This window comes from Podarcis tiliguerta (genome assembly GCF_965153285.1).
Source record: "Podarcis tiliguerta genome assembly, chromosome: 1".
NCBI classification, from domain to species: domain Eukaryota; kingdom Metazoa; phylum Chordata; class Lepidosauria; order Squamata; family Lacertidae; genus Podarcis; species Podarcis tiliguerta.
Window position 1 is genome coordinate 78,327,425 of NC_139534.1, and position 23,407 is coordinate 78,350,831.

General features: G+C 39.2%; 2 protein-coding genes across 9 annotated transcripts in view; both read right to left on the reverse strand.

Annotated features, from left to right (window-relative positions):
* Positions 1-23,407, reverse strand: part of SHANK2 (SH3 and multiple ankyrin repeat domains 2) — a 339,067-nt gene that overhangs the window by 25,720 nt on the left and 289,940 nt on the right. For 4 of the 8 annotated variants that reach the window (XM_083408314.1, XM_083408319.1, XM_083408313.1 and 1 more), the window contains 2 exons: positions 2,790-2,849; positions 2,424-2,554 (listed from right to left, as the gene is read on the reverse strand). In XM_083408314.1, the coding sequence (XP_083264440.1) occupies positions 2,424-2,554; positions 2,790-2,849 (191 nt within the window). The remainder of the gene's footprint in view (positions 1-2,423; positions 2,555-2,789; positions 2,850-23,407) is intronic. The other 4 variants (XM_083408317.1, XM_083408318.1, XM_083408316.1 and 1 more) reach the window with 1 other exon arrangement.
* Positions 2,856-15,449, reverse strand: LOC310677780 (uncharacterized protein). The gene is made up of 2 exons (XM_083440998.1): positions 14,137-15,449; positions 2,856-8,674 (listed from the first exon to the last, which is right to left on the reverse strand). The coding sequence occupies exons 1-2, from the start codon at positions 14,222-14,224 to the stop codon at positions 7,818-7,820; spliced, it is 945 nt and encodes a 314-aa protein (XP_083297124.1). The 5' UTR covers positions 14,225-15,449; the 3' UTR covers positions 2,856-7,817.

Here is a 23,407-nt window from a genome sequence, read left to right on the forward strand (position 1 = left end):
GAGAGAGATAAGAAGTGGGGTTCATTCCATAGCTTTACTGAAAGGCCAGCTCTATCAGACACTGCCTGTCCCTAAACTGATTCCATTCCGCCTTGTCATGATAATAACTACTATTTAAACTTTAAGAATTGGCCTCTGAGTTTCCCCACCATTCATCCCCTGACACTTTTCCTTCTGTGCTGTTTCTTTTTTATTGTAAGCTGACAGACAGGGACTATCTTGATTGTATGCAAGCCACTCCCGGAGCCTCTTGGGCTGAAGACTGGGGTATAACTTTTCTAAAGAAAATTAAAATTAAAAAGATTTTTTAAAAAACAATGGGTTGGGGAAGAAAAGTTGAGGTGGACAGGTGGACAGTCTCAATTCTTCAAAAATATTCTCAAGAGATTATGCTTCTGTCCTCTGGCACTTTACTTTCTGGGAAAAGCCAAACATCTGCCTCAAGCACCTGAAAAGCACAGAATCAGAAGTTCCTGAAGTGTTACTAGGAGCCACAGGATTCAATGCCATCTTTTGCCCTGCAAACTGTGACTGAAGGAGATACAGTTCAGAAACAGTATCTTTATACAGTGAAATAAACTGCTATCCCAAAAGCTTACTGGAAAAGGGAAAACTTTAGACTAGCTAGAAGTATCAAAGCCAGAGCTGAGCAAGACAATCAGAAGTTTCATATTTCTTTGCCATGCCTTCCCTGAGGGGGAGAATATTTATTATTCCATCCAACTGAGGTCATTACTTCCTGTATGCTGTCCATCACTAACCAGAACACACAGCAATCCAACAAACAGCAGGTCGGTTTCTCCCCTAATTCTTTCTGCCTCAGTAGGTGGGGAATCAAGAGTAGCGGATGCACACAACTTGTACAAAGCAGAGCCTTCCACACTAGTCGTGGTATTTGAACTACCGTATTTTTCGCCCTATAGGACGCACCGTCCCATAAGGCGCACCTAGTTTTTTGGGGGGGAAATAAAGGAAAAAAATTATTTCCCCCCCAGGCGCGGGGTTGGGGAAGCCCGAGCTTCCCCCGACCCCAGCCCCCAAACAGGCAGCTCTCTGCAAGCCGTGGGAGCCCAGTGCTGGCTCCCGCTGCTAGCGGAGAGGTCCGCGAAGCCTGGGCGCGCTGAGCTCAGCGCGCGCAGGCTTCCGCATGCAGGCACCTCTCCGCCAGCAGCGGGAGCGTTCCCGCTGCTAGCGGAGAGGTCCGCGAAGCCTGGGCGCGCTGAGCTCAGCGCGCGCAGGCTTCCGCATGCAGGCACCTCTCCGCCAGCAGCGGGAGCGTTCCCGCTGCTAGCGGAGAGGTCCGCGAAGCCTGGGCGCGCTGAGCTCAGCGCGCGCAGGCTTCGGCATGCAGGCACCTCTCCGCCAGCAGCGGGAGCGTTCCCGCTGCTAGCGGAGAGGTCCGCGAAGCCTGGGCGCGCTGAGCTCAGCGCGCGCAGGCTTCGGCATGCAGGCACCTCTCCGCCAGCAGCGGGAGCGTTCCCGCTGCTAGCGGAGAGGTCCGCGAAGCCTGGGCGCGCTGAGCTCAGCGCGCGCAGGCTTCCGCATGCAGGCACCTCTCCGCCAGCAGCGGGAGCGTTCCCGCTGCTAGCGGAGAGGTCCGCGAAGCCTGGGCGCGCTGAGCTCAGCGCGCGCAGGCTTCAGCATGCAGGCACCTCTCCGCCAGCAGCGGGAGCGCTCCTGCTGTTTGCGGAGAGGTCCACGAAGCCTGCATTCGCACCATAGGACGCACCCAGATTTCCCCTTCATTTTTGGAGGGGAAAAAGTGCGTCCTATAGGGCGAAAAATACGGTAAGTGCTTCTAAAGTCATATCAAATTCTATGAATGATAGTATTTGTGAAATAGGTGGCAAATTTGTCATTCTGGACAGAACATATTTCTTGGTCTGAGCAATATTTCTGATGGGAAGGAAAAGAAACACACCATACTGCACTGTAAAAAAGGTAAAGGGATCCCTGACCATTAGGTCCAGTCGCGGACGACTCTGGGGTTAGGAAGACATTTAAGTTCATTATGTGTGATCCTTGGACAAGATCTGATTCAATATTTAAATCTATTTCATATCTAGATACAGTCCCATTGTACAATGACAATAAATAATGAAGAAGGTTTTGATGTTGATTTCAAAGTTTGGCAATTAGCCATTAAAAGGGCATTTGTAATTTTACAGAACATGAGCTTATAGAGGTGCCTCTCATTTACTTCAATGGGACTAACTTCCAAGTAAATTTTCCTAGGAAATAAATCTTAATCCGTTACAGTGAGGAGTGTCATTCCAGAAGGTGATCATGGGCACAAGTCAGCATAATTAAGGATAAGTGTGCAAAAAGAAAAGGAAAGCTTGGAGGATTATCCTCTACTATTAGGAATCTGGAAAGATCTTAATTTAGTCAAAATAGCAGAACTCTCAAGTACATTTACTCACATTCATATCTGTAGCCGAGGGAAAGCATCTGCTGGAAGGTCGTTGTTTAATTGTTGCCACTCTTGAGTCCACGGCTGCATTGTCTGGAATTCTTGATGGCTTGGAAACTGGTACTATTTCATCAACTTTATCTGTAACACAGAAATATTTGCTAAAATAAATCTAATTTGTCCAAAGACTGAAAATCTAAATAATGCAATGTGAAATTAAGAGTTTAACTTTTTTTAAAGATGCAAATAAAAAGGGGATTTTGGCAATTTAACAAGGCAATGCTTCAGCATCGTAAGTCGTGCAAGCCGAGCACTTTTATTGCTGCTGCGTAACATGCATGCTTTAGTTTTAAGCCTGCATGCATTTAATGTTTACTTAGTGTGACTCGAAAAACAATCCTCTTCTTCAAACCTTCAAAATGTGAAGGGAAAATATCTATATAGAAATGGAAAGAAAACCTTTAGAAATTTTACACCTCTAGAGCACTATTCCACACAGTAGTCACTAGAATGCTAATGAAATTTTAGACAATAATAGGTATTTTTAAGTGCTCTTTATGCTATTACTTTGTAACCTACTCCTGATGTCAGGCTATTAGACAAAACGATTTGGCACTGCTATAACAGCACTTTTTAAAGTCTCTTAAATATGCAAATACTTAATTTTCTATGGACTTCTAAATGTTAAATGAATCATACTTAGGTCCAATGAGTCAAGTTTCAAATCTTCATTAGAAACTTTGCTATAAGCCTGGCAATTAATATCTCAGGGCTAATTCTCATGGCCACGTTGTTAGTAGCAAGCCACTTTCTAAACTCTGGAGTACTATTTTCCTATTTGCCTATGAGGAAGTAGTCATGAAACATTTTGACCACAAACTCAGATGGTGTTACTGTTTGCCACAAATGTTCAAAGAGTGTGTTGAGTGATGGCCATCAAACTGTGATCTCAAAGTCATAGTATGACCACTTCACTATGGACAAAAGGTAGGAAAACTAATCTGAGCTGGATAAATAAAAGCAGCCCGTCACAGACAAGGTTATGAAGAGAATCAGCCCTCAGTTTTAAGTGAGCTATAGAGGCCAACCACACAAAATTTATCTCTACCCTTTGTAGCACAGGGAAATTTGGATCCAATAGGCACAATGCAGAATGCGACAAATTACAAACACAAACCAAAATAGAAGCAATCGATACAAGTGATTTCCTTTTAAGATGCAAGAGGAATGTTCAAATCTAGAGTTAGGCAACAACTGGATTATAGCATTATACAATGGGTATCATCCCTTTGTATTTATGTTGAAACTGAGTCATTTTACTGATCTAAGATCACACATCAATTCATCCTCCACACTTGGAATAAGAGCCAACCTTATACTATAAAAAATAGTCCTATATTCTTTCTTTGCCACACCTTCAGTATCAATGTTCAGAGAATGCAGTCAGATTATATATATGCAGTGGTGTTTTTTTAACATTTAGATTATCAAAGCAAAGTTAGCAAAATATTCATCCTAACCACAGGGCCCTGGATACTCAGCATATATGCATACATAAAAAGTTATGTAACAACTGGAAGAGACTCCACCAATTTCTTTTTTTCATCATGTCCGACAACTGAAGTCTTAAAGGCATCATACTTCCCAACTGATTTTTCTAGAATTAAATACAAAATACCTGCATTGCAAACTGCTTTAGGAAGAAAGAGAAACTAGCCCATTAGTTACCAACTCAATACAGTCACCTCAATAATTTTCTACAGACAATTCCACCCATGCAGAGTGTTGAAATGAGAGATTGTAATTATATATGTAGAGCATATTCATCTCTTAAGAGTGTGGTTTAGAATGGTATATGGGAAAAGGAAAATGGATTTTAATGTAGCACATCTAGTTAAATGCAGAGACGCTTCCTGAACCAGAGCCCTGTGTGTGCTGCAATGTGCACAAAGAGCCCCTGCATGTGTGGGTTTCTCAAATCACAGCAGTGGATGGAAAAGATCTATGTGCATATCTCTATGCATGTGATACCAGAGATGCCTCGACTACTGAAGTGAATGGAGAAGATCCTGTGGCTGGGTGAGATCAGAGCCCTTGTGCCCACAAGGGATAGCTGGATCAGGGCAATGGTGTTTATAGGAATCACTGTTAACTTCTCTACCTGTGAAGAAAACTGTCATAGAAAAGCAGATTCTTAAGTCACTGAGAAGGCTCAAGATCTACTGCCAACATCATGGAACTGGACAATGCTATAGATTATTTGTAAATATCAATATCTTTCAGTATTGTATTTTTTTTTTTTGCCTGCTTTTTAAAAGATTCAAATGTGATGTGAAAGATTTATACTCAATTTAGCAGAAATCTGAATTCTGTGACTAAACCTTTCCAATTTGCAGTAAAACATAAACCTTACAGGTTTCATCTTTGACATTTGGGTATGCTGGTATATCCACCACCAAGAGGGAAGATTTTGTGTTATGCCTCTCTAGTCCTGTAAATGATGCCACAAACCTTTTGTGATCAACAGTGAAAGATTTTGAAGATGGGAAGTATTTGTTACTCAATGTCTGCAAGTAATGTAATATTCCACATAAAAACTCATAACTTTTGTAACTGAAAAGACACACGTAGCCATATTTCTAGCCAGACAATGAGAACTACAGGGAAATAATGAATAGGCTTTGACAGATACAAGAAAAAAGCATGGGTATATTCACTTTGAAAATGATAAAAACCATGCATACCTCCATTATTTTGCAAGACAGTATTGGAAGTCTGATCCAAGCACTAGATCTGACTACAATATCAGTTTGCAGGTATCCACTAACAAAATCTGATATTGCCACCACACATTAGGTTAGTGGGAAACTCTATCTTTTGTTGATCTTATTATTGTCAGCTCATTTTTCCTTGCCCTACAGCTTTTTCCACTCAAATGGCAGGTATTGCCACCCTTTCTAATCACAGATAGCTGAAACAAGTTGGAATGGGGAGGGGGCTTTGTATATTACTGCAAAGAATGAATTTTGTGCTGATTTTTTTTTTAATCGCATACTGAAGTTGGGATGCAGTATAACCCAATGAATTAAATGTATTAAATTTAGGGAGGAAATCTGGACTTTCCAACAATGGTTATGTTTGAACTGTAGTATATTTGTCAAATTCTGAATACCCCCCCTCCCCAATTCCATCACACTTTTAGAGTGACATAATGCAAATAAACACATCTTCATTATATTGTAGATCTAGGCTGATCTCAGGATGTTTGTGGAACTCCATGTATTTCCCTTTTCAAACATATTAATAAAAGGCTAATTTTCAAAGAGCTCTGCAGCTTGTTTTTGTTTAGGACTTTGAAAGCTACATTGGAACCTTAACAAAATCCATTGGTCTGGACTTGCGTTTCATACTTGCTTGTGACACTTCCCCTTGGTTGTTGTTTTTTAATGTAATTTTGTAGGAATGTGTATTCTTGCATCATGATTCTTACATGCTTCAATTTGAAATGTATTTATTTATAAAGGCATCTATATATACCATATTTTTCCGTGTATAAGACTAGGTTTTTTTCTTAAAAAATAATGTCAAAAATGAGGGGGCGTCTTATACATGGGGCCATCTCCCCCCATTTTCTTAAATCTGAGTCCCCCAAAATAGTCTTATACATGGAGGTGTCTTATAGACGGAAAAATACGGTATATTATGTTTAACAAACAAACAAGAAATAAAACAGGCACAGATGGGGCACAAGTGGTATGCAGGTGTGAAAGGTCATCCCTGACAGACCGGGTGCATTTAGAGTTTATGGTCAAGACAGCACACCCATGACAGCTCATCTCTCAGGACAGATACCTGAACCGTACGTTGTGCCTGCATGAGGGGTTAGCCCACACTAGCTGCATTTCACCATTAGCCCAGTCACTTAGCAAAAAGCAGCCACAAGCAAATATTTCACTAAGAAGCATATTATGGCTGGTTTGTACTGCAGCAAAATGCTTCTTGCTCTCAGGTTTTCTTCCGTCTGAAACAATAGTAGGTGGAAGAGATGGCCCACATGGTCCACAGCCTGTTTAGATACAGCCACAAACTTGGATTTAGATATGGACTTGATAAATATGCTCTCACAAATATGCTCTTTAGGGAATTTAGCTCCAAAGTGAAACTGGAAAGTGAAGCAGGGCCTACACTGTGCCTGTAACAGTGGTGGCGACCCACAACCCAGTTTGGTGGTGAAAACAGGATGATCTTGAGTACCACTCAGAAGCCACTCTGTATTCCTTATATGCATCTAGATGCTTTTGTGTCCCGCTTTTTAACCAACCCTCACAGAGGCAGTCCCAACAGTAATAAAAATGCTCTCCAACCCATGTGCATTAGTTATCTGCCTAGTGTGCTAGGACCACTCTTAGCATCAGTAAATGAGGTGGCCTAAAGGAAGAGGAGAGATTTTCATATTGTCTGCAATGCAAAGCTGTTATTTAGGCATTGTGGCACAGAACGCAACAGCGTGTTATGACTCTTAAATTCTGAGAAGGTCTGGCTACAAGGAAGGCGATTGCTTTGATCTGTAAGTGTCTGTGATAGTATTAGGGATAGTTTCTCCTATGATATTTCTTTATGTGATTCACATATAATAAATGCATTGCTATTTTCCTCTGTTTCTAAATCTCCAAACTTCCCCATGGGATAACAATGTTGCTCACCAAACCATCAGTTCAACAAGGAAGGAGCTTTTGAAAGTGTAGTTCATGTGCCTAGATAGGTTTGCTGGCACAGTTTTTGTACAAGTCACAAATGCTGCAATATAGTCCTGGCATGTTGCTTATTACACAACCCAGCCAAGATATGTAATTTCCACAAAATAGGCAAGAGATTAATCTGGTCAGACCCACAGAGGATAAGATTATTATCAAAAAAGGCACTTACAGGCTAATCCCAACACCTCAGGCCAGCATGCCAGAAACACCAGGCAAAGACTGATCGAACACAATTTCTGAGGCGAATATTGCCAAGACCCACATACTTACCAAAAACTCCAGAATGCTTGCTCAGAGGGAAAGGGGGAAGGGGGGATAATGGAAAAAGAAAACTCAAAAAACAACTGTGTCCAGAAATGATTTGTATTTGTAAGAAAAGCAATGAATGTCTGGCACAGTGTAAAAAAATGCTCTCATGAAGCTGAAGTGAAAGAACAGAAGCAAATGTTCTTCAAATACCAGCAGCACACATTGTTAACAATGCAAATATAAACTACAAAATGTAAGACTAATCTAGTCAGCCAGAATACAATGTTAGCCAAATGTAAAAATGGTCAAGTTCTGCCACTCATGGCCTTATGGCTAAGAATTAAAAGGACAGGCACATTAAAAAAAACCCTTAAAAATACTATCACTAGTGTGATAAATTATTTTTTCTTCCCTCCCCCCTTTGCTTGGCGCATGGGCATGGGCAGCGAGGCCCTTTCTGTTATGGCTCTCTGCATTCGGCCACTGCGACGAGGCAGTGTGGCTTGCAGTGTTTCTTGAGAGTCATTAATCCCTTCATCCCTTGGTAAGTATCCAGTGGGCATTGCCACTGCATCCTCACCAGTCCACGTTGAGGCACTCGTTAACTCAACATGAGGGGTGGCTCTTTGGGAGATACGTGTTTCAAGGACCTGTGTCCTTGGTTGTTTGAGGAAAGCTAAAATCTCAGACAGGTAGTTATGGATGGCTCTTGTGGATGTAGCCACAATGCCTAGCTGCAGCTCCATCCGGCCCATGGACTGGGACATGAGACCCATGGACTGTGCATGCTCTCTCTTGATATTTTCCAGCAGCTGTACAATCCTACTATTGGTTTCCATTAATAACCTCTCTCCCTCTGTCAGCTGAGTTTGCCCTCTCCAACCCCGATCCCTAGGGACAGGCTGAACACCATGGTGCTCTTCGTTCATTTCATCATTTCCCTCCACAGGAGAGTCACTCTCATATTGGGGAGTCCTACTGAGAGACTGATCCCCAGGAGATTGTATGTCCATTGTACACTGCGGAGTCCGCTCTGGTGTTGGAAATCCCTCAAAATCTTCCCCCAGGTTGCTGTGTGTTTCAGATGATGACAATGGCCATGGCCAACTCTCTGTAGTTCTGGCTGGTGAATCTTCATCAGAAGCTGGCACTGAAGATTCTTGCTCTTCTGCAGGTGTGGATGGTGAACTTCCTCTCTGGTGCCTGGGCTGTCCAGAAGATCCAGGAACCTCCCCATCTTGCTGCCCAGTGACATCTGGCAATCAAATAGAGGAGCAACAACCACTGTATCTGAGGCCAGGCAGATGGAGGAATCTACATACATCGGACAACACACAGAAAGAAGCCAGTTGGGAAACCAGAGTGTTTGTGTTTGGGCAAATAGTTGGGCAGACTAAAATTTAGAGACTGAAAAGTGCAGGTGGCACTTCATAAAATGCACACGGTGCTGCACCCATAACACATACAACTGTACTGGATCCCAAAGAACATCTTTCAATACACCTTATTGTGATTGTGACAGTAAATGTCTGTGAACCTAGCAAAAAGCTCACCTATGCATTGTAGTGATGTCACAGTCAGAAATCTCTGTGATGAACTTTGAGTCAACTTTCCAAGCGACCTGAGCTTCCTGTGGTGTCAGATGTGCTCCACCACTGGCTTGTGTGGCAACTTTTGAAGCACTGCTTGCTATCTTCTCTTTTGTCCGGCGTTTCATCTCACCCCTAAACTCCTTCCAGAATTATTGCCACAAAATCTGTGTGGCAGTCAATCAAATTTATCCTGTGAACAATGTCTCTTAGGTCTTCTGTATGCATTCATTTCCTTTTTGTTAATATTAAACTGAAAGTAATTATGCACAATGGCATTGTTCACCAGGATGCCTTTTGTTTGTCTGAAGATAAATCTTTCCCTTGCACTTGCCTTGCTGACTGAGTACTTTTATAAAGAGTTATATAACACGTGTACAATGCAGTTTACAAAGAAAGGTCAAGCATTAAATAAGGGCATTTGTCCATGTATGTTATTTAAATTCACATCTACTCTTAAGAAAATGTATCCCCAAACACTTTAAAATGATTATATATTGCATGCACTTCCTAACTAAGCAGTTACTTTATGCATTTATATATATTATGCAGGCTAATGAAGAATGAGAAAATGTCCTAGGTTGGGGGGAAAAATAAAGTAAGCCTTCTGCCTCTGGGACAATTTACCCATTCGTATTTATCTGATATGTCCTCTCAAATTATCATAATAATCACTTATTCAAAGTACATTTCCCAATCTTAAGCAAGATTTGTGTGTGAACAGCATGACTCTCACTAAGTCTACCTAGTGAACAAGAGTAACTACTACTAATCATTCCTGGTGAACTGGTTGCTCTGTGTGGTTGGTGCTAAGTAATTTGCACCTGCTTTGCAGAATCTCCAAATGAATTTGTATTTGGTTAGGTGTCACTCCTGCTCATTGACACACACCACATGCTGCTCTTATGAACTTAATTTGGAGTTGTGTATTTGCACCAGAGGGACACGGGTGTATATATGTGTCTGATTTGTAACAGTGTTCCTTATTATTTCTTATCCTTTGAGATCATCCATCTTATTTTAGTGGGAGAGGGATGTTGGGGGTGGTTCCTAGAGAAAACCATGGTCTCTCTCACCACTCCAAATCCTGAACCCCTCCAAGCATATATTCATTTAAAGGGCCTTGTACATTTCATGATTCAATATAACTGAATATTTAATCTCAACATTAATTACGTTGTGAGCGCTAATAATTTCTCCATCTATTAATTAACATATTCACATTCAAAGTATTCACACCTCTTTGTGTTTGTTTAGACTGTCCAGTTGCATGTTTATGGAAAGTGAGAATGAAACTGTTTGTATATAATATGCATGAGTTCCTTATGAAAATGGATGTGGAGACAGAGCGGCAAGCAAGCCTTGGATCTTCCACTGCATGGATACTTTGAAAAGGGACTTCACGAGACAATTTAAATGTAATACCTGCTGCTTTTGCACTTTAATTCCCACCTTTGCTCCACCAGCCCAGCGACAGCTGTAACCAGTGATTCCTATATCCCTCAGATAGATAGTGTAGGACCACAAAATCCACTTTTCAAAATTCTCTGCTAGGGTACACATATAAAACAGGGATATTTTTAACCACATGAGCAAATGTCTGTTTCAAAATTCTAACTGAACCTCTAGAGCAGGGATGGCCAGCTGAGGCCCACGAGCAAGATGTGGCCCAGGAAATAATTTTATCTGCCTTACTCCCTGCTACATTTTAATCAGTAATAACATTTTATATAAAAAGGAAATTATTTTTTTAAAAGGTTGTGTGAGAAGCCTTTCACGTTGTTAGCTGTGCAAATCTATGATTCTATCTCCAGGTTTTGAATGCAACAGCCCAAATCATGATCCAGCACACATGCACCATAACTATGAAACCGCTTTTCCTAGGTCATGCTGAATACAACTTCTGACTAGTTGCGAGAAGGTCCAATTGGACAGCAAAATATACTCCCCTTCCAGGAATGGAATCTAGAGAACTGAGTGGCCGCTTATAATGCAGAAGTTGGCCATCCCATTCTAAAGAAGGGATATTATTATTATTGGATATCATTGATCATATGAAGCCAGGCATTTTTCATATTTTAAAACTCTTTGTCTGAACATTTACAATAGAACCAAATGGAAAATAGTAGACCTGATAAAATATAACCTGTCCCACCCCCAGCTGATGTGTGAACATTGATATACAAATAAAATAATATTTTGGCATAGTTTGTTATTTATGTTGATGGTTCATTTGCCATTTATTGGTGAATCGAGTTTCCTAACTTGAAAAAAAAAATCCTTATTGCTCAGAAACATTTTATTCGCTGCAACGTCTTCCTAAGCAAATAACTTCAGCCTTCCAATCAGAGAGATTGGCATGTGTGGCCAATCACACAAATAACAAACTGGGTAAACAGTTTATAAACAATCAATGGACTTAAATTCTGACACTGTTGTCGAATACTTATGAATCATGAATACATTCAAAGAGGTTAAGATGGGTTGTTAGACTAGCCATTAACAATGAAGGGGCTGAATCAAGAGGCAACATTAACAACAAAGAGTTCAAGCATCTCTAATAACTAGGATTTACAGCCTTTATTTAATATTATTATGGGGCACAGAGAACCTTAAGCTGATTTTCATTCAATGCAGAGCAACTGTGGCAACTTGGGACAATGGTTGACATCACTGTGTTATATGCATCAGGCTCTGCTTGAAAGGTCATTTTCTTGCTATCTGCAAGTTGGCCTGATAAAATTCAGGACTTGGAAGTTGTTAAGATGATGGCACCAGTGCTATGTTGGTGGTGTGAAAGAAGTGCATTTGGTAATATGGAGACAATGGAAATTTGGTGTGCCTAGAAACTGTGCTGCTCAGCAGCAGGACTGAATGATCAAATGACTTACTCTTCTGCACCATGTGACTAGAAATATTAAAATCAAGTTAACTTCTCTCTTGAATTAGGTGCCTTGATCTTGCATTGTTGCCTAGTTCTTCACCAGGAGCATACAAGAACTGCACTGCAAGGATCAACATGTAAACAAAATCAATATTATGTATTTATCTTCTAAATACTTTTCATCTACAGATTTGGTTTCATTACGGGGGCACAAATCACTAGCTTGTGGTTACACTCAATGAGATGTAGAAATAATAATAATGAAAAGAAAATGAAGCAATTATTTATGCCCAGTGCAGATGCAACACTGTTGATCTTTTACTCATGGTTAAGAGACTGGGAATAAGCTGCACATAAGATCACGCAGGAGTTATTTACTGAGCTAACCGTAATGCTAACACTAACCATGATTAACGCTCAACAGCTTTACCAGGGTTTGCCAGCTTATTGAAGCCTTGCTTCAAATCCTGATTAATGCTTAGTGAAGTCAAGCTTTTAACCATGCTTAGTACCACTGCAGATTATTTATTTATTAGTCTCAAAAATATTTGTCTTTCTATAGGAAACCAGCACATAAGCTGACACTACATAAAAACATGTTAATACAATTGCAGACAAAATGTGAGACTCTGAAATGAATTTAAAATAGGAACAAATAAACCAAAGCAGATGTAATGATAAATATAATTAAAGTTCAAAGGAGAAAGAGAGGAGAAAGAATGCCCGAGACAAAAGGAGACAGAGGAAAGAGAGGGTTAGATTCAGACCTGCTGTTCAACAAATCGAAGGCCTCTTTCTATTCACAAAAGCAAGTCAATTCCTGCAGAGGCTCCCGTAGGTGAGAGGAGGAAGATAACTTTTGATAGTTCCCCTCTCCCCCTCCATACCCATATCCATGCTGTTCCAGAGGATCCCCCCCAATCCTCGGGAGCAGATTTTGGAGAGCACAGAAGGCTCCAGGAGGAAAGGAAATATTGAAAATCATGTTCCAGCTTCCACTTGTGGGAACATCCAGTTTGCATGGCTGCCCCCTCCCCACCAGGGAAGGAGGGGTGAATGAAAATCTACATCAGGAACAGGACGGGGGAGGAATAAATATCTGCATTGGGATCTGCTGTCCATGTGGATCCTGCCGCCTGAGTCAGATGCCTCACCTTGCCTCATAGGTGGGCCGACCCTGCCAGTTTGTGCAATTCTGCTCTGCGCAAACCTGTATCCAACCCAAGGTATCTGCGCATGACCAACTCCCACTCTCTTAACCATGGTTAAGAAATCAGCACCATCATGTCTGCACTCTGCTTCAGACCCCAACACCCTTACATACTACATCTACCTAACCGAACAATGTATTTTTAAACCGCTGCTAACTCAATCGTTTTCTTTCTAGACATACAGTGAGTTATAGGGTATGTGGATGTGTGGCTTCCTATACTATGGTTTAATCAATATTACCTGGTTGCATTTTGTTCTGGCATGCCTACCAGAGTTCTCAACTATAAAGATGTATTTGAAAACAGACGGAGAAAGGGAAAGCAAGAGGACTGTGCCAAGAGCCTGGTAATTTTTGGACCGGGTGCTCTTTTAGATTTTCATTCCATAGTGTTGTTGTTTTTGAATTAAAAACAAAAAACTCCAGACAGTGTGTTTGGGTTCTTTTCAGCATCTCCCCTATAACATTATTTTATTTGTCAACTGGCTGAATTTTTTAAGTGTTGTGTGCAAAGAGGCAGTGTTAGACTTCTCACAGTCCCTCTCCTCAATGTGATCAGATGCCTCCTTCGTTTCTGTGATTTAGTACATCTGTGTCATACACCTGGGTGTATTGTTCTGACACCTCCATGTGCATGATACACCTCATAATTTTGTGTTCACTAATCTTAGTTTGCCTACTCCCTGCCCTGAAGAATAAGCTGCCTTGGACAGGATGTTTGTCAAATGTTGCCAGAAGTCAGGACTACACCAGCTCCATAGATGCTTGGGTAGGATCATGGTGCTGGCGTACTGCTGGCTCCTTGAACATGGTTATCATGCTTCTAGTTTCTCAGTGAATGTAGGATACCATTTACAAGTTATTCATGATATAAAAGCTACAGAAGAAACACCAAGGACAACTTAGTTCTAGGAAGTATATGGAAAGAGCACAGGCTACAGTACTTATAATAATCAGAGGTTTCAGCTACAAGAAACATATTTAAATTGATTCACTGAAAATAGTTATCTCTTTATGGCCATGTTGAGTCTTACCTGCCACTTGTATTGGCAGCTGATCCCTCCCCTGGGAAGTGCTGCTCTCAAAGACTCCTTCCTTTTGAGATCCCACCAGATTTTTCATCTCCACTACTGGATTGCTTTCTTTTCCTTATATATTCTTTCCTTTCCCCCCATATGAACAGCTGGATTGCAGGAGTAGGTATGATCTTCTTTGTTGCCAGATAACTGGAAAGTTCTTTGGGTACAATTAAATACAGCTAGCAATGCAGCAGCCATAGTAGCACGCTTGAGAAAGTTCTTGGAGCCGTGAATTGTTCCTCTGCACTTAGGCCCATGTTTGCAGCATGCCCCTTCTTCTTACTGTTCAAGCTGCTTTAGATAGGATGAAAGTTTCTGAATACCTAAGACAGATACAGATAGAAACTGTGCCATGCACAATAGGTTACATCAAACTGGGTGCAACATCCATTGCACCTTCATACTGTGGCTTCAACCACATTATTAACTTCAGAAATGAACCATAACCACTATTTTTCATGTGTGTTGTTCTTCCTCCCAGTATACCCACCCAATGTACTAATGAAAGGACGATACATCACATGCTATGAGATCTATATAAAAGTAGAACTTGTGAAGCGTTCTAGCACATGTTCAGTTTCCCCACCAAAAGACACACAACTGACAACCTGAATCTTTAGGGGTTGCCGATCCCATGGCCTGGGAGCCATTCACAAAATGAAAAAGCTTCGTATAAATTCTACCATACAGCAGTGCAAAAATGCATATTCTGAAAGGTGTTGTGTGAATCTGCATTCAAGTTCTAGACCACATGTCTCATGTCAGTGTAAGATTGCAAAATCCCAAGCGAAGTACAATTCAAGTGTGCTTTCTCCTTATTCAGAGCAATTAAAAAGAAAACTATTCCATGTTATCTAATATGTGTTTGAAAGAAGCTAAAACTTACAAAAGGTACCTGCCTAAATATTAGAGCATAAATGTACATTAAAAAGTCATTTGTAAATTCTGTGCATATTTAGCTACTGATGGCTTTTGAAAGCACTCTTTTTGGCAGACATTGCAGATGCAAAGCAATAAACACGAGCATGTACACTGCAGAAGAAGTACTGGTAAGTTGTCTCTCAACAGCTTTAGGAGGGAAAGGGAGAAAGGCATGGCAGGGGGGAAAGAAGAGGGCATATGGCGTGTGATAAAGGAATAATGTGGCATGTTTCAACCAAAGTTAAGAATTTCAAGTCCAACTGATTTCAACTAGGAAACATATGCATGCTTCCTTAGAAGCAAATCCCAGTAAGTTTACTTGAGCTGTGCACAGGACCACAATTTTAAACATGTATTCAATTCACCCACTAAAATCAATAGGACTTAAAACTACTTTGCTGTGGCTGCTGGTATCCATGACATTCTTTGGACATGTTAAATTTATGATAATTTAATATTGTTGATTTTGTGGGTGTTGCTAATTCTCATTAAGGCAAAGGAAACTTAAGCAATCTCTCACTCAACTGAAACATTTTCATGTTAATAATTTCAATAAATAATAATAATAATAATAATAATAATTAATAATAATTTTTATTTATATCCCGCCCTCCCTAGCTGAAGCTGGGCTCAGGGCGACTAACAACAATAAAATAATGCAACATTCTAAAATCATTTAATTATAAAATTAATTCAAATCAAATTGATGGCAACCATTGGGCTAGAGTTCTGTGAAGATTGCCAAAGGAGGGAGTCAGGCTGTGCCCTGGCCAAAGGCTTGGTGGAACAGTTCTGTCTTGCAGGCCCTGCGGAAAGATGTCAAGTCCCGCAGGGCCCTGGTCTCTTGTGACAGAGTGTTCCACCAGATCGGAGCCACAGCCAAAAAAGCCCTGGCTCTGGTTGAGGCCAGCCTAACCTCTCTGTGGCCTGGGACCTCCAAGACGTTTTTGTTTGAAGATCATAAGTTCCTCCGTGGGACATACCAGGAGAAGCGGTCCTGTAGGTACGAGGGATCATCAGAATATGGCTTCAAGATTAGCCAAAAAACCCCAACAACAGTAATGGTACTTTGGAGTGATTATGGCCAGGAGCCAAATACATCTGTGCTGATGTGATTGAAGTGCTTCTGTAAACACGTGAGATACTGCTGAGTTTTGCTTTCAGCTGCGGTCCTTTGCACTATGCTAGATACTCCACTGGACAATCATCTAATCTTCCTAAGAGGCTTCTCAGGGAGACACCGAAGGCTGCTGTGAAGTGTGGAAACCGGAAATCTTGGTGTACACAGGGAAACAAGGCAGAAATTTTGAATTTCAGCCCAATATAGTCACCCAATGTACTTAAGAGCAAGATATAAAAGTGACAGCTTCAAATGGAAACTCACTTCACTTGAAAGTGCTCTCCACCTTGTTGTGGGGGCTGTCCAACATAGATCTATTCCATGTCTATATATACTTTAATTTAAAGTCTACATTGACAGGTAAATTGAGATAGTTTCTCAATGCATTGTGTACGTGTATTAGACATGGCATCTCTTAAACAGCTGACTAGCATTAAGATGTAATTTTAAAATTAAGAAAAAGGATTTTATAGCCTGATCTATAACTCAGTAAACCTTGAATATTTGCATATCAACCAGTATGGTTTCACTGACTAATTCAAAGATTGAAAAAGCACAAATTCAAGTGTTTAAGCTTAGATTGGTTCCAGAAAAGGATAGTCATGAATGGGAAAAGCAAGGGGGGAAATGTTAGTGCTGTTTGAAATGTATGTAAGATTAACTTATTTGATTATAAAAAGAACAATTTTCCTCTTTTATTATTACATAAATTTTATTTGTTAACAAAGTTTAATAAAGCAAACTTAAAATAGTTACGGGTCAGACAGTTAATTACATTTGCTCACAAGAAATAACCACTGATACCATATTCAGTTTGTGGCTAATTTATTTAACATTTGCAAGCTTTTTACAGATGCCAAAAATGAATGCAATCGAATTATTCTTATTTTATATGACATTTTAAGACACAAAACACAGATTCTCTCCATATGTGAAATGTATAACATAAAAATGTTATCTCAGGGGAGTCTGATATTTTGTACATAGAAATTCTGTAATTTATGAAAAGAATGCTACTAAAGATGAATTGATGGTATCAAGATAAAATAATCTAAATCTGGAATCAGACATAATGACTCAAATTCAGACACAAATCAAAGCATGATGTGATGCCTGAATTGATAACACATAGCCTGTGATTATCCAGCAAATCATATAAGAAACCATGGTATGAACTGGTCTTGCAAGCCATGGTTTCTGCTATTATGGTTTAGCATGATAGGAGGTCTTTCCTAGGGTGTGCACGATGCAGGACAAAGTACATTGTTTAACTTCCATGACATTTTTATACAGGTGAAATTCAACTAAACCAGGAGGTAGAGAAACCACAATTGGATGTCTTGAGAAAACATCTGTAAGACACCTAAAAGCTAGTGTGATGTAGTGGTTAGTACCAGAGCAGAATCTGGAAGACTCAGGTTCAAATATCCACAGAGGAAAGAAGCTCACTGGGTGATATTTGGGCCAGTTAGTGCTTCTCAACCTAACCTATGTCACAGGGCTGCTGTGAAGGGAAGGGCAGGAATCATGTACTCTACCTTGGAGGAAAGGTGGGATACAAATGTAAAAAATAAATCAAATAAAGCTTTTAGACAGGTGCCTGAGTTTGAATCTAGAACTCTATACAAAGCATTTCTAGGACATACACCTTAACCACTTACTCTATAAGATAGCTTTAGTAACAGCAAAATGTAGAATTGATATTCTCTTTTCACACCTTTATTATTCATACATTATAAATATAACACGTGGCCTTATAAAACAGTTTCAACATACTAGATTTTAGTAAGAAATTCTATCCCATTCAACCCCCACTCCAAGAAACAGAAAAGAGCAGAGAGTGCACTAGTAATAACTTTCACTATTAAAAGTAAAGGTCTTTAGTATAATGCCATTTATGTAGGATTACTCACAACGATATTTGGTTGTACGCAAGTAAATATTATTGAATTAGTTGGATTCAGGATTTGCGAGCCTCAAATGCAGTTTAAATAGGTGAATGTGGTTGCCTCACATTCTTGGAATTCAACATGGGATGAGACGCAAAGTAAGTAGGGTAAAAATAACAATACTCCCCCTACCCCGCATGGGAGAGGGAAAATAATAACTTTTCTGTCATTGTTTATTGGAAATAGTTTTCTCTTAATGCAGGCATGCCCCTACCCCATGCCTGCATTTCCTGGAGCCACAAAAGAGTGAGTGAATGCATGGTTTCTGCCTAGCCACTGGCCTGCTATTTGTCCATGTACAGGACCTGTAGTCATGTGTGCTGTGTAAAGGTGTGGGCCTCTGAGAGCACTGGACCTAGGCAGTTACCTATATTTGCCCCACATGGGAAGGAACTGACATGATGTAGCAGAGCAAACAAAAGCAAACAAGCAGCTCTAACTCATGCTTTGTCTTTACATTTGGAAGCTCAAACCATGGTTTGGGTTCTAAGCTACAATTAGTGCAAAGCATGCTTTGGTGTGAAGTCTGAATCAAGCCAAACTGTAAGATAAATGACATCAAGACAGTGTATTGTAAAGTATGCAACCGTACAGCCCAACGTAAGAGGTTGACTATTTCAGATTATGCAAGAGGGCTTCTAAAATGTATAGTCTGTTTAAGAGAACTGGGAGGAGATGCTTGCATTTCTTGGCACACCTCAAATCAGACATTGTACAGGATAGAATCATTGTACAGGGTGGGGGAAATGGTATATGAAACTAATACCAAATATTAATTTGAAAGCAACAGATTTACAAATCCTGTCACCTAACATCTTAACACCTATATACCTCTTATCTGGAAGAGGTGCAAATTAAAAAGGTATCTGGAAAATATGATGTGTGCTTCAGTAATCAAATTTCACTCTAATGCATGAAAGATAATATTTATAGATTAATAAATTATACTATAATCAATGGGCAGAAACTAATAAGAGATGACTGGGTCATATTAGATACATATGCCGTGCTTCAAGAATAGTTTTTAGTAAAAACGTTTAAGACTTAGGGAACACAGAGCCACTCAGGTTGAATCACTTGATATTCATTTGAATCGTATCTAGGGATCCATTAATTCTTTGCTGGCCAAATTTTAGACTATCAGCCTTTTGGGAATATTTACTAATATTGCTGCTGAATTAATTCTACTGGGAAGCTTTATGAACATACTGACCCCCAATCTCAACCTTCCTTTCTGTAATGTGGTTTTTATCGAATGAAGAACCAAAGGAAAAGTCATTCTAAATTAGTCATTCCAAACAACCAGCTGCTAGGGATAAGATAACCTCATGATAACATTGTTATCTAATGCTAGATTATACCTTACTCCATCACATGGAATGACAACTCAAATCCCCAGATGCAGATGAAAAAAGATATTATGTGTGAATGTATGCATAGATGTTCCATATGTTTGTAATCTTACAACACAAGAGATATTTTACATTGCAGAAGCAACAGTTATTTTAGAAACACAGTATTTATTTTTCAAAAAAAAAGTTATTTCATTCTGAAAACATGGAAGGTTTTCAGAATTGAGAAAATAAGTGGAAACAAAATGTGCTAGATTTGAGCCAGCATTTGAAGAGATGGAATTTGGAGATGGGGAATCAATCTTCCAAACATTATAGTAAGTTATGGTGCAATTCTGCAAACACATGAGCCAGCTTGTAGAACTGAGCAAGGCAAATGAAAACAAACTACAAGATGCCTAGAGTAATTTATTTTACAGTTTTAATTAGGAGTCAACATGACATTGTTAACAACTGAAAAAACAAACAATGTGGAATGGGAAGAAAAGGCCTTGAAAAAATAAGGAAGGAAATCAGGAAGAAAGGAAAGAAAGAATGAGAGAAAGGAAGAGTATGCTGTCCACCTCTCTGGTACCTTAAATAAGGCATACTGAAGTTTAAATCACAGTGGCAGCATTACAGCACCTGAAAGACAAAAAGATTAAAAGCTTTGAAAATGCGTTCTGTGTGCAACCTTTAAATTCTGAAAATCTTAAATAACAAACAGTCTAAAAATATATAATAAAGTCTTACTCATCTTTCAGCCAACAATTTCCAGGGGTTTTGCTCAAAAATTTCACACCTAATGGCCGTAGTAATATGATTCTCTTGAATACTTACGATTCCATCACTTTATTTTCTCTTGCAATGTTTTCCTCACTGGGATGGCAAAGTCACCCTCAATTACTTTTCTCTAGTGAAGAAAGACAATGAAGTGCTTTACATGTGGGGATGCATGACTAGTTATAATTGTATGAGTATTCTGCTCATAATAGACAGCAAGAACAATGGCAACATGGAAGCTTTAAAAGCCTTCATGTATTAAGGACTGCAAACATTTTCAGAAGCACTACTAATTTTCACCACCTGATTATGAAATCATGCTGAACGTTTCAGAAATATTCAGCACCTGGATTCATTATCTCTGAGAACTCCCAGAAAGTACTGAACAGAACTTAAAAATTCACCCCTTGTATTTCTTTCCTCACTAACTCCTTTGTACCTCTTTAACAGATAACGTTCTTACTGATACATCTTAGAAAACAAGTGAAGTCTGGTTCCTTGCTATATTAATAAATATGGCTTAACCTCATTGGGATAAATGAACAGTTATTTAATAAATTTGCTAAGAGAAGACAGAAGATCACCCCATTTAAAAATGATTAAGTGTGCATTCAACACATCTCCACAAAACTTAAAACTGCATACCATGAAATAGTAATATTAACTCAGATTTTCATTTGGTGTCAGCAATTAATACTTACACAAATATCCTTCAGAGGATCCATGTTAGATTGGTAACGTCAGGAATATCCATATCTTTGACGGTAAGGTTTCTTTCTGATGACTTAAATAATTCTGTCCAAAACATCTTTCCGAGATATATTTGAAGGTGTGAACACTTTAGAGCTGGTATCATGTCTGCTTTCACTATTTCTTGGTTGTGAAAGTCCTATGATCTATTCCACAGTGCTGAAATACCTGTAATCGCAGTGTGTAGCCTTTTCACATGAGGCCACTTTTCGGTCCCTATTACATTTGGAATTCAAGTATTGGATTTAATTTATGTCTTAATTGTTTCAAATGCCATCATTTCACACTTTTTTTCTGGAAAAAAATGATACTATACCATGTACTATAAATATTATTGCTTTTATTATCAATGCCACTGATACGTTTCTTTTAGAAGATACCACTATTAAACATTGTTTTGTTAGGTGAGTTGCATCTTGTATTAAATTGCACTATGACCCAACCTAATGTTTCTGCAGGCGATATTCTAATATTCTTCTAGAATTAAAATTTATACTCCCAAGAGAAAGATCAACAAAAATAGAGGAAGGCAAAAATATTCCTGTTTCAGAATTATTATTTGGCTAGCACCAATCCAGCAGTAAAAATCCCCTAAACACATATCTGATTATTCTTGTCACAAATCAACATTTTGGAAGCACTTATAGATGGAGAATTGAACAATATCCAGTTTAGAAACTGTTCAGGGGGAAAACCAACTAGCTAGGCTTAAAATCTCAAATAAGATCAAAGGAAACCTGACATTGCTTAATACACCAAATTCACTAGGATAAAATTTGGTACTGATGAATTAGAAAAGTGTTCCAAAATAGCTATGCAAAACCTGCTCCCCCTACAAATTCCATACCTATCTGGTCATGTAAACCATCATTGCCTCATGGTTTATTTAAAAAATAATAATCTATAGATAGGCTGGTTTATTTTGTTGCTGTTCCATTTTTGAAAAAAATGAATTAATAGGCTGGAATTCTTTAATTTAAAAATTCTAGTCATATTGTGCTTGTACTGGTGAAATAATCATATAGCTTGTGGTTTGGGTATGTTTTTGTTTGATTCAGTGGGGATTTGTTGGGCATTGCATTATCACATGCCCTGATAAATCTTGTTTTCACCAAGACATGTTAATGGAATTCATTGTTCATTTCAATGGAGGTGCCCTATCCCCATATGTCCTATCATTGGCGCACTTAGTTTGGGTCTATCCGCTAAAATGAAGAAATCCTTTAAAAGGTTGGGAGACACCATACACATACATATACATGTATATGTGATCTCTGGATCGGTGCAAGGATGCATAGACATTATACAGAGGAAATATATTGCTATATAATATATTGTTCTAAAACTCTATGAGATACAAAAGGTGTGCAAAAGTTTTGTCTGAATTATGCAAAAATCTCTCTGTGTTATTTGTTTTGCTAATTTTAAGATTTTTCCCCATGGAGTTCATGGTATAGACTAGCCACCTTGCTAAGCAGTGGATACTCCAAAAAAATTCCTACAATTTAGATTAATTCATTTATTAATACATTCAACTGTGTATTTTTCTGGGTCAAATTTGTATTAATTTTTCAAAATATTGTAAACCAAAAGAAATAAGACCAGTTTCCAAGTTGAAATAATGTGTATTTTAAAGTTGAATGGCTTAGTTCTGAGTTTGAGAAGGATGATGAAAGGGAAAATAGCAATGTAACAGTGCAATCCTGTAAAAGTCTACTCAGAAGTAAGCTCCATTGAGTTAAATTGGGCTTACTGGCAGGTGAGTCTACAACTGGAAGCTAAAAAGATGTATTACAGATTGAGAAGTTGGGTTTTTTTAGCAACACTATGCAACATTCAGAAGTAAAGTTAAAAGTAGCGGAAGACATAATATTTGATTTTAATCTTACAAGGAATTCTATCTCGTAACTGTATAGCTAAACCACGGCCCTGATCCAGTGGCTCCATTGTAAATAAGGGGCTCTGATTAAGAGTAAGAAGGGGCTCCCTTATTGTCTTCAGTTTCACGGGAAACACCAAATATATCCATATGGACCTATGCCTGCTATTGGGACAGCCCCTGCCTATATAGAATGCCATGAAAAGTACAATGCAACTTTGCATAAAGGCAATTCTACACATGTGAGGTCTGCTTTACAAGAAACATATATGCTTTAAAGTATGTGTATATGTGGCAGAGACAAATTCTTGACTTTCTGGCACAAGTAATGACTTTTGTGTCAACGTATACATCGTTCAAAGTGGATGTCAGTTTTAGAGTATGGACTGCATATATACACTAAATGTTCTAACACGTGAAGTGGACTTGGATGTGCATGGTTTCAAAATCCATATTCAGGGCATTTACCCTCACCCTCAGTGAAACAAAAGCA